The 16,480-nt window shown below is 60.3% G+C and overlaps 1 protein-coding gene across 1 annotated transcript; it reads right to left on the reverse strand.

Moving 5' to 3' along the window:
* Nucleotides 1-3,965: 3,965 nt before the first annotated feature.
* Nucleotides 3,966-12,740, reverse strand: LOC100008973 (alpha-1-antiproteinase F precursor; the record flags this gene model as incomplete). Its single annotated transcript, NM_001082185.1, is given in 5 exon segments — nucleotides 3,966-4,213; nucleotides 5,025-5,172; nucleotides 6,337-6,607; nucleotides 10,028-10,662; nucleotides 12,708-12,740. Coding segments are annotated over 4 exon segments (1,242 nt in total). The 5' UTR covers nucleotides 10,659-10,662; nucleotides 12,708-12,740.
* Between the last annotated feature and the right edge of the window lie 3,740 nt (nucleotides 12,741-16,480).

The following is a 16,480-nucleotide window of genomic DNA, read 5'->3' on the forward strand; positions in this document are numbered from 1 at the left end:
AGCAAGGATGGGGAGATGGAGCCCTGTGCTTGTCCTTGTCCGTATTTAAGCAATGATCACAGCGGGGTTGGGGCGGCTGCAGGTGAATATTAACCAAGGTCACGCCAGTTATCGGAGGAGCAAACAGGAGCTAAGTCCACTGGCCGGGCACTGGGCTGCCCACCCACTGTATTGAGCTTGGCCTGGACAGCACATATCTCTCGGCTCCATATCCCCAAGGGGTCACTGGAGCAGGCACGTCGACCGTGGGGTGGGTGGCATGAGTCAGACGCTCTCTGGGACAGCATCACCCAGCTGGCTGTGTGCTCTCACCAGTAACCCTCCGTGGCCGCCCCATCAGGAGTGAGATGAGCCACGTATGAGCCAGCCGCCCCGCGCGCCCTCTGTGGAAGACCCAGCACAGCCGTGGTGGTGGAGTGAGTCTGAGCCCGTGTGACAGAGAGGGAGACTGAGGCTCAGTGGAGAGGCTGCTCTTCCAACGTTCCCAAGCCAGCCTTAGGTCCTGACCATTCATGTCCCCCAGAATGGGGACTGGGACAGGACTGAGAGACGTGGTCATGTCAGCCTGGCACTGTGGCCTGGGGACGGGCTGGGGCCAGAGAGTAAATCTGAAGAGGCGATCGGTGCTGCTTCCTCTCGGATCCTGGGGGCGTTTCCCCTGCACCTGTGCTGATCACAAGCCCCACCCCCCAAGCCTGGCTTCTGGGAACACAGGAAGCAATAGGGTGCCATGACCCGAGCAGCCTGTGTGGCCGTCCCTCCCCACTCTGGGATTATGCAGCCAATGGCTCTCTGGTGGTTCTGGCTTCTGGTTCCCAGAAGGCCGGTGCGACCCACGCACGGCTTGAATTTCCTCACGTTTGGGGAGCAGTGCTGTGGCTGGGGGAGGTGCAGAGTCGCGGCCAGCTGGCCCCCTTGATTCGAGTTCCTGTAACAACCTAAATGCATCGCAGTGCCCTCTGGGCTGCTCGGTGCCGGTGGCTGGGCTCCTGCTGCACCGACAGGTGCTCTCTGATGAGGACGAGTTTGGCTTTGCTCCCCCTGTCCTCCCGCAGTCCCATCTGGGAGTGGCCCTGGGAATTCTCTACACCCGAGTTCAGACCAGGGGACCCACTCACTGCTGTGTGACCTCTGACCAGTCACTTAACCTCTCTGGTACCGCACAGGTAGGTGTACACACCTTATTGGTGCATTGGTCCAATGTCTACCCAAGCCCATAGATCCCCCTGTGGTCACATGGAGAGTCTGGGAGGTGAATCAGGAGCCTTCCTGTGGGTATTCCCTCACTCAGCACCCCCCCCATACACCCGCCTTACAGGAAGTGGCTCAGCACCCTCTCCCCTACCGTTCCCTGCGCACAGCCCTTTCCCCTGCCTTCAAGGACCTGGTCTTTCCCCTGAGCTGCCAGCGGGATGCTTCCCCTGGAACTGCACCCCTAAGCTACTCCCCGTGCAGGGAGCGGCTAGCTGTGGAGGAGCAGATGTCTGCCCCCCAGAACTGTGTACCCCCATCTGCATGACGGCTCTCTCCCTGCTACACTGGGTGGACAGCAGGTGCCGCCTCTCCCCCTCTCCCCAAATGGTTCTCGCAGCCCCTCCACCTGGGCCTGGGTCGTGCTGAGGGGCAGCCATGCTTCCCTGTCCCCTGCTGCTCTCCTCCTCTGCAGCTCTGGTTCTCTGGGGGCTGCATCGCCCAGGCCGTGCGTGCCTGACCGCAGCTCTGGTCTCTGCCTGCCTGGTGGGAAGGAGGCCCCTGTGGTGCGGATGACAGGGCCAGGAGGGGCTGGAGCTGAGGCAGGAAGGGCCCTGCCCTCTGCCAGGTGGACACAGGGGGTTCTTGCTGGCCCAGGCAATCCTGTGTGTCGCCTGCTGTGCCTGCCGTGTCCTGGCTCTGAGTCCCAGGCTGAGGCGCCCTGAGCTCTGAGACCCAGCAGGAGGAAGAGTGGCAACAGTTCGAGGACCCTAGGAACAACAGTGTCACCTTCCTGGTGGAAATCCAGGGCCTGCTGCAGAGAGGGGAGGCAGGGCCACCTCCAGGTGCCCAGCAGGAGCCAGGGAGGCTGGGAGGTCGAGTGTCCCAGGCCTGGCTTACAGCAGGACGTGGTGCTGGGCAGCCGGGTTTGGGTCTCTGCCCTTGAGGGTGTCGGGCTCCACACTCAGCCCCTGTCTACCCTGGGCACCATCAGTGGATGTAGGGCTGGGAGGACCTGAGAAAGCAAGCCAGGAGAGACCCCCTGGAGTGGGACAGGGCACCTATTCACAGTTGGGTGGACCGGGTGCTCCCAGGCCAGGGTGCCCTATGGGGAAAGCCCCTCCACTGGATTCTCCTGCAACTGTCGACAGCAGTAGCTGGGAGCAAGTGCATGCTGGGAAGTGCCAGTGGGCTGCATGTGAGCAGAGGGCCACTGGGAGACCCTGCCCCTGCATGGGCCCTGCCTAGAGATGGGGCCCAGGGGTGGGCTGGGGTCTGCAGCCAGGAAGGGAGTTGGGGATCAGGCATGGGAGGGGCTCTAGCCAGGTGGGTAGGACGTGAGGCTGCTCATGTGGAGAAGGTGGGCCTCAGGGCAGCCAGATCCACTGGCAGAGTTCTCGCGAGGGTGTGGGGTCTCCTGCTTCCAATTCTCCTCCTTGTTCAGCTGCAGAAAAATGAGGCAAATCCGTGCAACGTGGCCATGCTGGGAGCAGAAGGCAGGAAAGACGCCTCGGGACGCTCTGAGATAAAGGCACTGAGGTTCATTACAGCCAACCTCGCTTCTACTTGAACCTCACTCTTGAGGTTCTGGACCACGACAGCCAACAGGGACGTAAGCTCCCGGGGACCTCTCGTGCCCTGTGTAACTGTAGCTATGGTGTCCTTGTGGAAGGCCACCTTGGCCCTTCCAGGCAGGCAGGAGATCAGCCCTGCTGACTTTTCCGGAAGCATCACTTGGTTTCTTTGACCCCAAGGCTGCCTCATTGCTGGGAGGTCAGTCAGTGGCCGTGTTCTGGCCAGGGAGAGAGCAGTGCTGCGAGGCTCCTCCGTGATGACCAGCAGGCCTGGTGTGCAAAGCTCACCGTGGCTGGGGGTCAGAGGTCCCAAAGGACCCTGGGACCACTTATGGGAGGTGCAGGCCCTGTTGTCTGGCTCAGGTTACAGGGACAGAACCTTTCCCTGCCCTCGATCGCGTCCCAGGGCTTTAATGCTCAGACCCCTGGGAACTAAAGGCAGCTGCCTTGGAATGTCTCAGAAGGTGTTTGAGGCAGGGGTTGCGTGGACTAAAGCAAAAGCATGGCTTCTTCCCATCACACCCTGCTCTGACTTTGTTCCCCGGTCGCTGTTAGAGGAGGAAGACGAGCGTAGCACACATTCTGCTTCTTGGATAAAAGTGTTCGCTGTGTTCTGGGACAGCATCTGAGCATTGGCAGGGCATCCAGGGAGGCCCCTGGGTTTCTGGGGCTGATGGGTCCAGCCTACCTGTGTGTGGGCGTTCCCTGCTGGCCCACCTGCTCTTCACTCTCATCCCTAAATTCTGGCCAGGCTCAGCAGTGCACCTGTGCAGGCCTGGCCAGCTGGGGAGTGGAGAATTCTGAACCTGAATGCAGGCCCCCAGCCCCTCGGGTCTGGCATGGTTCCAAGTGACCCACGAGGCTCAGCGCTGTGGGCACTGGCGGTCTCGGGTGAGTGACTTCAGGAGAGCCTGCCTTGTTTGGGGAGCAGTTGCTGTTAAGCACCAGGAGACAAAAGGGGAAATTCAGGGGATTCCCACACTTGGGTTAAAGCACTCAGTGCCACGTGACTCAGCCCCGAGCTTCACGCACAGGTGCATTGCCAGGAGTGGGCGGGCGGTGATGTCTCAGGGTGGGCTTGGCGTGCCATCCCTGAAATCACATACTCTTGGGGAGGCGTCAGAGGGACCCTGAGACAGGGCTGTGACCTGGAGTCCTCACACAAGCCCAGGGCCCAGAGGGACACTCAGAGACCACAGGTGAGGGGCTGCCCCCTGGGAGGGCAGCTCGGAGCTTTAATGTGCTGCGGTGGGGTCTCAGTGTTGGGTGGGATCCACCACTTTTCCCACGAAGAGAGGACTCTTGATCTCATGACTGTAGATGACAAAGAGGAAGGGCCTGTCCAAAGTGATGCTATCAGGCAGAGACATGGGTATGATCTCCATGTAAGTCGCCCCGGCAGCTTCAGTCCCTCTCTCGTCGATGGTCAGCACCGCCTTGTGCAGGGCCTGGAGGCAGAGAAGCAGAGCTGTGAGCTGAGCCTGTGCCGGCCCCACCCAGGTCTGGACAGGGACCCAGGTGGACAGTGCACCAAGGAGCGGCTCACATGGGCTTTTCTGCTGCTGGCCGGGACTGCCCTGTCCCATCCCTCTACCCTGGGTCGCCCACACTTCTCTCTCTCTCCTATCTGAGGATGTCCCACCGTCCCCTCCATTCCTGACCCGCACACCCAGCCACCTGACTGTACCCCAACCTCAGCAGGGGACGATGGCCTTCTCCCCATTGTGTGCCTCCACCGCACTCCATTCTCTACAATTTTCAGGTCCTTGGGCACAAGGGCTGTGGGGTGGCATCACAGTGCCCGTTCCGTCCCCACTGTGTGCAGCCTCTAACTGAGCTCCACTTGGTCACTGGTCCCGCCGATGTCACTGAGCAGCCGTCACCCGTAGCTGAACTCCCTTGTGTTCAGACGTGGTGACAGCAACGCCGCCCCATGGCACTGAGGGAAGGGGCCAGGACATGCTTTGGATCACCGACTCTGACCTCTGTGTCATGGCATGGAAATCGAGGTCCAGACGAGAAGACCATGGGCACGCTGAGCTAGGGGTCTGACCCAAGCTCAGGGGGGCTCCTAGCATGGAGCCCCCTCCTGAAATCTGTCCCCCGACACTTCCCGCCCCAGTGCATCAAGTGGGCCCCAGGAGCAGCCAGATCTGACCTGGTGTGTGTCTCGGACCTGTCCCCATCTCCCGCCTGGGACCTGCCTCTCCCGATCCGGTCCCAGACATCAGTGGGCAGCCTGGTCCCTGGGGGCCTCACCTGGGAGACCTTCAGAGGTTCCTGCTCCGTGATTCCCGAGAGGTCCGCGTTGTCGCTGAAGACCTGGGTGATGCCCAGTTTGCCCAGGAGGGGTTTCAGGTCGTAGGTTCCAGAGATGGAGAGTTTGGGAAAATGGACTGTGACAGACCTGTCATGCGGGGAACACAATGAAAACATCTCATTCCTGCTCCCGTCCTCTGGGGCCCCGTGTGGGCACTGTGTTCTTTCCTCCTGGTTTTTCCCACTTAGCCCGGCCCCTCCCCCACACCCACGTGGACGCTGACTCAGTCATTGTCTTCCTTGCGCCCATTGCAGCAGGTGTCAGAGTGTCAGCACCCACAGGGCCCTGGAAAGCCACCTCCCCTGAGAAGCCCGCCAGGCAGATCCAGGGTGTCCCTGGAAGAGCATCTAACCTGCCCTGCAGTGTTGGTGCCCCCACAGCCGGGGACTCCCAGGTGCCTGGCTCCCAGGGGAACGTGGCTGTTGGTGGCAGGTGTTGAGTGACAGCTGTCTCGTGGGTAGGAGAGTGGACCCAGCAGGCTTAGGGCTCAGCTCTGGTTGTGGGGAGCAGGTGCAGACCTCAAGGGCAGGCAGACTGGCAATGATTCTCTGTGACGAGTTACGGCCATGGCTGCTCCTGGGCCCCTGTTCTCATTCCTGGTGCAGGGACGTCGGGCAGGGTGGGGCGGGGCAGAGGGCTGAAGGCGTCCATTCAGCTTTGATCCTTAGCCCTGCTTGTTTGGTCGCTTGTGTCTTGAGGGCACAGTGGGCAGCAGGTGGGCCTGGCACGGGCACGGTTCCCAACACGGATCTGCATGGCTGTTGGGGCGTGCGGTGCCTTTCCCTGCTTGGTCAGGAGAGCACTCTAGTTACGTCACAGCAACGCCAGTCTCTATAGACAGGTCCTGGCGTCTCCCACTCTGGCCTTTGCTCTGCTGGGCCTCTCCCTGGCCCATCATTGACATCTGTGCTTGGACCCCACACTCAGCTGCCACCTTTGCCAGGAAGCCCTCCTTGGTCCTGTCATAGCCTGTGCTGGTGTTACTGTGACTATGTTGGGAACTGGATGTTGGGAAGTGGCTGTGTCCATGCTGGGGTGGGGGATCTTAAGGTCACAGCCTTGACCTCCTCACCCTGGTCACTGTCCCTTTAACACAGCCTGGCTGCTGCTACCTGTACTGAGCACCTGCCTCAGCTGCGGCCCAAAGCCCATGGGGTCCTCCCTCCCCACCCCGACTGCTGGTCATGGCCCCACTCCCAGTGTGACCTAGAGGTCCCGAGGGGTCCCAGGCTGGAGTGGGCGGGGAGTCACCTGAGGCTGCTTTTTGCCAGGAACTTGGTGATGAGCTCCGTGGTGAGCGTGTCCTCCAGGTGCTGCAGCTTCCCCTCGTCGGGCAGGAGGAAGAGGGCCGTGGCGTTGCCCTTGTAGTCCATGCGCAGCACCGTGCTGGCCAGCGTGCTACAGTGGAACAAGTCATAGCGGCCCAGGCGCGACATCATGGGCACCCTCACCGTGGTCGTGGCGTTCACGTGGAAGTCCTCTTCCTTGGTGTTCTCAGGCTCGAAGGGCTTCTCCCACTTCCCTGGGGAGGCGGGGAGGGCAGAGGCAGGTGAGCACCGGTTGGGGGATGGGCGGGCCTTGGATGAGTGTGACCTCGCTGAGCCTCCGCCTCATCGGAGAAAGGGGCTCAAATCAGCATCCACATGGATGGAAGGACTTAGGCGAGGACAACTAAGAGAGAGGAAAAATCCAGAGCTCTGGCTCCCAGTGGCCAACATGCGCAGTGCCTTTGGTGTCTGGGTTATGTGTGTATTTATTTATTTTTTTGGCCAGTGTGTAGGAAAATAGCTTTATTTGATCTTCCTAGATATAAAGAGAGAAATTTCTTCAAACGCAGTGTCTAGTTACAGCTGCCTTATTTCCCCTAAGAACACCCTAGGCCCATGAAGTCATAGTCAGCCCTGGCACTGCCTCTGGAAAATGCTTCAGGCAGCTGCAAGGCAGTTCCCAAAGTTGGCCTTGGGCCGGAAGTCCATGCTCCAAGGGCAAGAATGGAGGTCAAAAGACCTGATTTCCTGTCTGGCTTGCTCACGATAAAACGAAGAGCCATTGGAAGGGTGGGTGCCTGATTTGTTCCTCAATAAGCAGGGCGCTCAGAAGGATTGATTCCCACTCCCCTCCTATTCTTTGGCAAAGCTGGAGCAGGAGAGGGAGTGGCAGAGACCAGTTGGAGGACAAGGGCTGGAGAGTGAAAGTGTGGAGACGGCCATTGCCAAACTTGCAGGAGGATCATTGATAAGATGGGGGAGTAGACTGTGGACCAGGCCTGGCTCTGAGATAGTCGCAGTTCCTGGGTGGGAGGGGGAGGTACAGGGAGCAGCGACAGTGAAGAGTTGGGGCCACGGACATAGAGGGCAGGGGTTTCAGCTCAGGCCCTTGACCTCTGGTGGAAATTTTGGAGGCCACCAGGACCTGGGCCGGAGAGCAGGAAGTACACATGGAAGGTTTAGACAGAAGATAGGAAAAGCTTGACCATCTGGGGTCTCCTTCCATTTCCCCGCTCGCTCACAGAGTGATAAAGATCTTGAATGCTATCAGGGTCTAACGGAGGGGCCACTTTGGCTGACTGTTTTTTTTTTTTTTTAATTTTTATTTTTTTGACAGAGTGGACAATGAGAGAGAGAGACAGAGACAGAGACAGAGAGAAAGTTCTTCCTTTGCCGTTGGTTCACCCTCCAATGGCCGCCATGGCCAGTGCGCTGTGGCCAGCGCACCGCGCTGATCCGAAGGCAGCAGCCAGGTGCTTCTCCTGGTCTCCCATGGGGTGCAGGGCCCAAGCACTTGGGCCATCCTCCACTGCACTCCTGGGCCACAGCAGAGAGCTGGCCTAGAAGAGAGGCAACCGGGACAGAATCCAGCACCCCGACCAGGACTAGAACCCGGTGTGCTGGCACCGCTAGGCGGAGGATTAGCCTAGTGAGCCGCGGCGCTGGCCACTTTGGCTGACTGTTAAGGTCATACATGGGCCATGCTCGACTCCAGAGAAAGATAGGCATCCATGTCTGTGAGCTGGAGCCAATCTGAGAGGGACTTAGGAGGCCGCCAAGAGGAGAATCAGACGGAAGGTGAGAAGAGAAAGTTCCCATTGTGACCTGTAGAGTCAGATTGGTGGACAGCAAGCATCCTTGAATCCTGGCCATCTGACTAACGAGAGGATATGGGAGCAGAGGGCGGAGTCGTCACCCAAGCACCCACTGGAGTGAGGGCTTAGCCCATAAAAGGGAAACAGGAGGTCGAGTCGTCGCCCACACCCACTGTTGTCTGGACACAGCGTCCGTAGAGACTGAAAGCCTTTAGGAGTTGTGGTTAGCACCCCGTACTAGGAATTTCAGACAAGAGTAGACCCACAACTCGAAGTAGAGGATGCCGTGGGAATGTCCTGTTCCGCGTCCTACCTCAGGCCAGTGTGTGGATGCATTCGTGGAGCGTTTGGTGGTGTGGAAGGAGTTCCGGGGTGTGTTTTGTGACTGCCAGAAATCCAGGACCCAGAGCAGCTCAGAGATCCCCGAAGGGAGAGCAAAGTCACTGGGGGAGCCTGGATCCGAGTCTCGGCACCCGTGTGCGGCCGCCACAAAACACCAAACACCGGAGTAAGGAAAGGGTTTATTGGGGAAACCCGGCAGACTGGAGGGAAGGGGCGAGGAAGACAAAAAGGGAGAAGGAGAGTGTGTGAGAGAGAGAGCAAGCGAGCGAGCCTGGGATATGTGTGTATTTAAGCCTGGCTGGGAGGTGGTGTGAGACCAAATCCTTGAGAGCTACAATGTAACACTATCCCTCAACCTGTCCATCAAAACACCCCCTTTCCCAGAACACACCTGCTTCATCCAGGACCTAGAAGGGAGACACCATGACAATATGGATACTAAGCTCCATGGAGGTGGCAAACAATTCCCAGGTGGCTGCACGCTTGTGGAAATCCACCACCCCCCCTCATAAAAGAGACCAAAAACGAGAAGAGCTCTCTCTCTCTCTCTCTCTCTTTCTCTCTTTTTCCCTCTCACCTTAGACCAGTCTTGACTATGCTACTAGGTGCTCTCTCTCCTTGTCCCACCCATTCTCCCTTCTGGTGCTCCCCTGACCCACGCATGTCAAGGGTGCCACGCTCCTGCACGGATGTCTGTTTCTCTCTCACGGGAACCCTGATGCTGCCTGTGCACCCGGGTGAAGCCTGTGCTAGGAGGCTAGGAGGCGTCTCCCGGTGAGGTCAGAGACTGGACGAGGATGGACAAGCTCCTGCCCACACCAGTCTGAGCGCTGTAAGTGAACGTCTGGGGCGGGCAGTCGCCACCCAGGGTGAGCACTCTGGGTGCTGCTCCTAATTCCTTGTCCTGGGAACTACAGGGGCAATACAGGTGCACGGGCAGCCCCCCCCTCCCCCCCCCCCGCTGTATAACCAACGAGGACCCCAGAGAGGCAGATGCCCCAGAAACTCTAGGACACTCTTTCCTTGCTGGAGGGGAAGGTGATGGCTGGGGAGGCTGAGCCCTGTGCTAGGTCTCAGTGGAGCTGAGAGCTCAGCTGTGCCGGCCTCGGCCTGGTGCCCTGCACTGCAGGACTCTATAGGGAGGGAGTCCTTGGGGAGGGCTTGACCCTGGCCTTGACCCTGAGCTCTCCCTGGGACAGTGGGAGCGGCCTGAGAGCACCCTGTGGGCCCCAACCTCTGACGTGCTGAGCACTCGGAGGCAGGAAGGCGGCTGGGAGCCGAGGGGAGCTCTCACCCCAGTGAGGGCCCTGAGAGTCCTGCAGGGAAGCCCACGGTGCTGAGCACTGAGGCCCTGTTCCCTGTGGTTGGTGGAGTGCAGTGCTGGTGTGCGGGAAACTGGGGGCCCGGGCTGGGACGCGCCGTCCAGCCTGCATCGGGTGTGGCCAGGGAAGCCTAAGGCCGGCCCGGCGTCTGCTCTGGGGTTTCCACGGCACCTGCTGAGCGGCTGTGCACCCTCACCTTTGAAGAAAACGTAGTTCACCAGGGCAAGCAGTGTGCGGGCGTCCAGCTCTTGCACCAAGTCCACGATCTTCCCTCGGGTCCCCTTCTCCACGTGGCTGTTGATCTTGGTCTTGGCCTGCTCGGGGTCCCTGAAGTCGACGAGGAAGGCTTCGGACTGGTACAGGTTCTTGGCGTCTTCTAGAAACTTGTGCTGCAGCTTCAGGTTCTCGTGGACGACCAGGGCGTTGCCGGCGGCCAGCTGCAGCTCGCTGTCGGGCCTGTTGACGGTGTGCAGGAGGTGCCGGAAGCCGTCGTGGATCTGGGCCTCGGCCGTCTCCGTGAGGTTGAACTTCAGGCCCTCCAGGACCTGGGTGTGGGTGTCCCCCTTGGCCCCCAGGGAGAGCATGGCAAAGGCCAGGGCGATGCTCACCGGGGAGAAGAAGATATTGGTGGTGTTGGACTCGTGGGCCACCTCGCGGTACAGGCTGAGGGCGAACTCGGCCAGGCTCGGGGCGATCCTGTGGCAGGCTGGGTGGTCCTGCTCATGGCTGGAAACGGCTGTCTCCTGGGCCTCGTCGGCCAGGAAGCCGGGCAGCAGGCAGCCCAGGCCGGCCAGCAGGAGGAGCGCTCGAGAGACAGAGGGTGGCATTGTCCTGTGGGAGAGAGAAGGGCACCAAGCCCTGAGTCGGGGCCCGTGATGCCTGCCGGAGGCCAGCCACTGACGCCACGCATAGGTCATGGCCAGCAGGCATGCACAGGGTCTCTGGCAGTGCAGACTGAAGGTGTACAACGCGTGGGCGTGCCTGTGCTCCTACAGTGGCCAGCCCCTGGTGTCAGAGGGGAAGAAGGCGCTGGGATCCCTTCTGTATTTCCACTGCCTTAGGGTTTCCCTGACACCACCCACCTGGATGGTGGTGCAGTCTCCAGGCCAGATGGAAATTCCCCACCTCTGCAGGGCTCAGTTACCAGGGGCAGCTGAGCCTAACAGGGCGGATGCCAGCTTTTCCCAGAGGCCTTTGGCTGGAGGCTGCAGCTCCCTCCAGGCACACAACTTTCCACTGGGCATTGGCGAGCATCCCCTGGGCCTCGCTCTGTCCAGCTGTGCAGGGTTGGGTGGAGGCGTGACCTCAGGCCCTCCCTGCACTCACACAGGGCTCCTGGGGAGGTGCCCAGGACTCCCACTGAGGGGTGGGGTGAGCTGAGGCACCCTCCTACTCCAGGAACTGATGGGCTCCAAGGAGGAAGGGAAAGATTGGCATGGGGAGGGGTGGGCGGACCTGCAGCCTGGACAACCACATTCCCACCCCATTCTGGGTGCCCCAGGCTATCTGGGTTCTTCCTTTTACAGTGGAGGCTCTGAGGCCAAGAGAGGGCCCTCGCATGGACAAGACCCCACAGAGACTCAGGATCAAAGCTGTGACCAGGGGCCAGTGTTGAGTCCCAGGAGGTTAAGTTTGCTCCGTTTCCAATCCAGCTCCCTGCTAACGTGCCGGGAGAGCAGCAGAGGATGGCCCAAGTGGTTGGGCTCCTGCCGCCCAGAGGAAGTTTCAGCCTGTGCCCAGCCCCGGCCTTTGTGGCCTCTTGGGGAGTAACCAGCAGAGGGAAGATCTCTGTCTGTCTGTCTGTCTCTCTGTAACTCTGACTTTCACATAAGTGAGTCAACCTTTAGAATCCTGGCACCAGTCTGGTTTTCTCAGGAAGGATCAGACAGCTGGGTCCTGGGACCTCAGGCTCTGTGAAGGTCAGAGCGGGGCTGAGGTCAGTCTTGCACCTCCCAGGCTGTTGTGAGTCTGAAATGCAGCAGTACATGCCCTGGGGCGTGGGCACAGGGTACAGGTTCAGACCCGGCTCAGGAAGCCACGTCCATGCCAGGGGCCTGGGTTTGATCTGAGCTCAGCTCCTGTCTCCGGCTTCCTGGAGCAGCAGTGGTGACAGCTGAAGTTAATCAGTTCCCTGACACCCACGTGGGAGACCGCGGTCATGTCCCTGGCTCCCAGCCCCATCCCCACTATTGCAGGCAATCCTGGCGTGAGCCGGCACATGGCTGTTCTTCTCTCTCTCTGTCTCTCTCCCCTCCACCACCCGTTCCTCCTCTCCCTCCTCCTCTCATCTCTGTCTCTATTCCTCCTTCTCTCCCTGCCTCACCTCTGCCCACCAAGTAAATAATCTTAATAATACATGCACTGAGCTTAGATGTGGCCTGCTCAGAGTGAGTGCCCAGGACCCGCCACTCAAACCCTGGACGTGAGTGCCGCTTGTGGGGGCTGCAGGTCCTCTTCTGTGCTCTAGGCTCACTGTGATGTGGGGGGAGGGCTCATTCTGAGCCCCCTGGCTGTGTCCGGAGAGGAAGGAGGGCGTGAGCCAAGGCTGCTCCCTTCCTCTGTGTCTGTCTTCCTGTCGTCGTTTGCAGAAAGGGCAAGGATGCGCGGAAGCCCTAGGCAGACCCCGGGACTTGGAAAGGACACCACTGCTCCTCCTGCCCGTGTTGCTCCTCCTGGGGCCCCAGGGCCCTGGGCCTGCTGCCCTCCTCCACTTCACTTGCAGGGCTGGGACACACTGGGCAGGCTTGGGGAAAGGACCTTGGGGGCTGCTGTTACTATGGCAATAGGACAGCCAGTAGCTGGCAGCACAGCCCAGCCGCCCCTCCCCACCTGCTCTGCTGGCCCTCCAGGGCCCTCCCCAGGGAGCGCACACTTACCAGGACTCAGTGTCCAGTGTCGGTGGAAGGAGCAAGGATGGGGAGACGGAGCCCTGTGCTTGTCCTTGTCCGTATTTAAGCAATGATCACAGCGGGGTTGGGGCGGCTGCAGGTGAATATTAACCAAGGTTGCGCCAGTTATCGGAGGAGCAAACAGGAGCTAAGTCCACTGGCTGGGCACTGGGCTGCCCACCCACCGTGCCTGAGCTTGGCCTGGACAGCACATATCTCTCAGCTCCATATCCCCAAGGGGTCACTGGAGCAGGCACGTCGACCGTGGGGTGGGTGGCACGAGTCAGATGGTCTCTGGGACAGCATCACCCAGCTGGCTGTGTGCTCTCACCAGAAACCCTCCGTGGCCGCCCCATCAGGAGGGAGATGAGCCACGTATGAGCCAGCCGCCCGCGCGCCCTCTGTGGAAGACCCAGCACAGCCGTGGTGGTGGAGTGGAGTCTGAGCCCGTGTGACAGTGAGGGAGACTGAGGCTCAGTGGAGAGACTGCTCTTCCAACGTTCCCAAGCCAGCCTTAGGTCCTGACCATTCATGTCCCCCAGGATGGGGACTGGGGCATCTCTGACAGGCGTGGCCATGTCAGCCTGGCACTGTGGCCCGGGGACGGGCTGGGGCCAGAGAGTAAATCTGAAGAGGCGATCGGTGTCGCTTCCTCTCGGATCCTGGGGGCGTTTTCCCCTACACCTGTGCTGATCGCAAGCCCCACCCCCAAGCCTGGCTTGTGGGAACACAGGGAGTACCTAGGGTGGTATGACCCATACAGCCTGTGTGGCCGTCCCTCCCCACTGCAGGCTGCTCGGAGCAAATGACGCTCTCTGGCAGTGCTGGCTTCTGGTTCCCGGAAGGCTGGTGTGACCCACACAAGGCTTTAATTTCCTCACGGCCTTGGGGAGCAGTGCTGTGGCTGGGGGAGGTGCAGAGTTGCGGCCAGCTGGCTCCCTTGATTCGAGTTCCTGTAACAACTGAAATGGATCGCAGTGCCCTCTGGGCCGCTCAGTGCCCGGGTGCTGGGCTCCTGGCTGGCATCAACAGGTGCTCGCTGAGTGAGGACGAGTTTGGCTTTGCTCCTCTTCTTTCCCCAGTCCCATTTGGGGGGGGCCCTGGGAAATATATAGCACATGTGTTCAGACCAGGGGACCCACTTGCTGCTTCTGTGACATCCAGCCAGTCTCTTAACCTCTCTGTGCCTCCTAGTACCACGACGGAAGGTAGCACACAGCTTTTTGGATGCGCTGGTCTAAGTTCCACTCAGAGCCCACTGCCAGGTGTCACCAGGTCAGTGGATATCCCTGGGGTCACCTGGAGCGAGGTAGGCAGTGTTCAGGAGTTTTCCGGTGGGTATTCCCTCACTCGGCACCTGGCCCCCCCTCCCCGTCCACCTGTCTTACAGGAAGTGGCTCACAACCCTCTCCCGCACTGCTCCCCCGTGCCCAGCTCCATCCTCTGCCTTCAGGGTCCCTGTCTTTCCCCTGAGCTGGCCAGGGGGATGCTTCCCCTGGGAACTATGCCCCTCAGCTGCTCCCAGTGCAGGGAGCGGCTAGCTATGGTGGAGATGAGGCCTACCCCCCTGGGCCTATGTACCCCCATCTGCACAACGCTCTCTTACCTACAACGTTGGGTGGACAGCAGGTGCCCCCTCTCCCTTTCTCTCCAAATGGGACTCGCAGCCCCTCCACCTGGGCCTGGGTCGTGCTGAGGGGCAGCCATGCTTCCCTGTCCCCTGCTGCTCTCCTCCTCTGCAGCTCTGGTTCTCTGGGGGCTGCATCGCCCAGGCCGTGCGTGCCTGACCACAGCTCTGGTCTCTGCCTGCCTGGTGGGAAGGAGGCCCCTGTGGTGCGGATGACAGGGCCAGGAGGGGCTGGAGCTGAGGCAGGAAGGGCCCTGCCCTTTGCCAGGTGGACACAGGGGGTTCTTGCTGGCCCAGGCAGTCCTGTGTGTCGCCTGCTGTGCCTGCCGTGTCCTGGCTCTGAGTCCCAGGTTGAGGCGCCCTGAGCTCTGAGACCCAGCAGGAGGAAGAGTGGCAACAGTTCGAGGACCCTAGGAACAACAGTGTCACCTTCCTGGTGGAAATCCAGGGCCTGCTGCAGAGAGGGGAGGCAGGGCCACTTCCAGGTGCCCAGCAGGAGCCAGGGAGGCTGGGAGGTTGAGTGTCCCAGGCCTGGCTGAGAGCAGGACGTGGTGCTGGGCAGCCGGGTTTGGGTCCCTGCCCTTGAGGATTTCGGGCTCCACACTCAGCCCCTGTCTACCCTGGGCACCGTATCTGGGTGTAGGGCTGGAAGGACCCGAGAAAGCGAGGCAAGAGAGACCCCCTGGAGTGGGACAGGGCACCTATTCACAGTTGGGTGGACCGGGTGCTCCCAGGCCAGGGTGCCCTATGGGGAAAGCCCCTCCACTGGATTCTCCTGAAACTGTCGACAGCAGTAGCTGGGAGCAAGTGCATGCTGGGAAGTGCCAGTGGGCTGCATGTGAGCAGAGGGCCACTGGGAGACCCTGCCCCTGCATGGGCCCTGCCTAGAGATGGGGCCCAGGGGTGGGCTGGGGTCTGCAGCCAGGAAGGGAGTTGGGGATCAGGCATGGGAGGGGCTCTAGCCAGGTGGGTAGGACATGAGGCTGCTCAGGTGGAGAGGGTGGGCCTCAGGGCAGCCAGATCCACTGGCGGAGTTCCCGCGAGGGTGTGGGGTCTCCTGCTTCCAATTCTCCTCCTTGTTCAGCTGCAGAAAACTGAGGCAAATCCGTGCAACGTGGCCATGCTGGGAGCAGAAGGCAGGAAAGACGCCTCGGGACGCGCTGAGATGAAGGCTCTGAGGTTCATTACAGCCAACCTCGCTTCTACTTGAACCTCACTCTTGAGGTTCTGGACCACGACAGCCAACAGGGACGTGAGCTCTTGGGCACCCCTTGTGCCCTGTGTAACTGTAGCTGTGATGTCCTTGTTGAAGGTCACCTTGGCCGACCCGGGCAGGCAGGAGCACTGCTTGCGATGCTCACCCCTGCTGACTTTTCCGGAAGCATCACTTGGTAGCTTTGAGCCACGGCTGCCTCAGGGCTGGGGCGTCAGTTGCTTTGTTGTGGGGAGAAGAGAACATGGCTACAAGGCTCCTTCTGGAATGACCAGCAGGCCTGTGTGTGCAATGCCCGCTGTGGGTGGCTGGGGATGGGAGGTCCCGGAAGGACCCTTGGCCTGTTATGGGAGGTGCAGGCCCTGTTGTCTGGCTCAGGTTACCATGACAGAACCTTTCCCGGCCCTCAATCGCTTCCCAGGACTTTAATGCTCACACCCCTGGGAACTAAAGACAGCTGCCATGGAACATCTCAGAAGGTGTTTAGAGGTGGGTGTGGCTGTTAACTATAGAAAATGCATCCCTTCTCCCACCTCACACCCTGTTCTGACTTTGTTCCCTGGTCGCTGTTAAAGGAGAAAGAAGGAGCATAGGACACATTCTGCTTCTTCAATGTTTTACAGAGAATGATCGCTGTGTTCTGGGACAGCATCTGAGCATTGGCAGGAGATCCAACCAGGCCCCTGGGTTTCTGGGGCTGATGGGTCCAGGCCACCTGTGTGCGGGCGCCCCCTGCTGGCCCACCTGCTCTTCACTCTCATCCCTAAATTCTGGACAGGCTCAGCAGTGCACCTGTGCAGGCCTGGCCAGCTGGGGAGTGGAGGATTCTGAACCTGAATGCAGGCCCCCAGCCCCTCGGGTCTGGCATGGTTTCAGCTGACCCATGAAGCTCAGCGCTGTGGGCACTGGCGGTCTCGGGTG

The sequence above is a fragment of the Oryctolagus cuniculus genome, chromosome 20 (genome assembly GCF_051225735.1).
Source record: "Oryctolagus cuniculus isolate XC-2025 breed Fujian yellow rabbit chromosome 20, ASM5122573v1, whole genome shotgun sequence".
NCBI lineage: Eukaryota > Metazoa > Chordata > Mammalia > Lagomorpha > Leporidae > Oryctolagus > Oryctolagus cuniculus.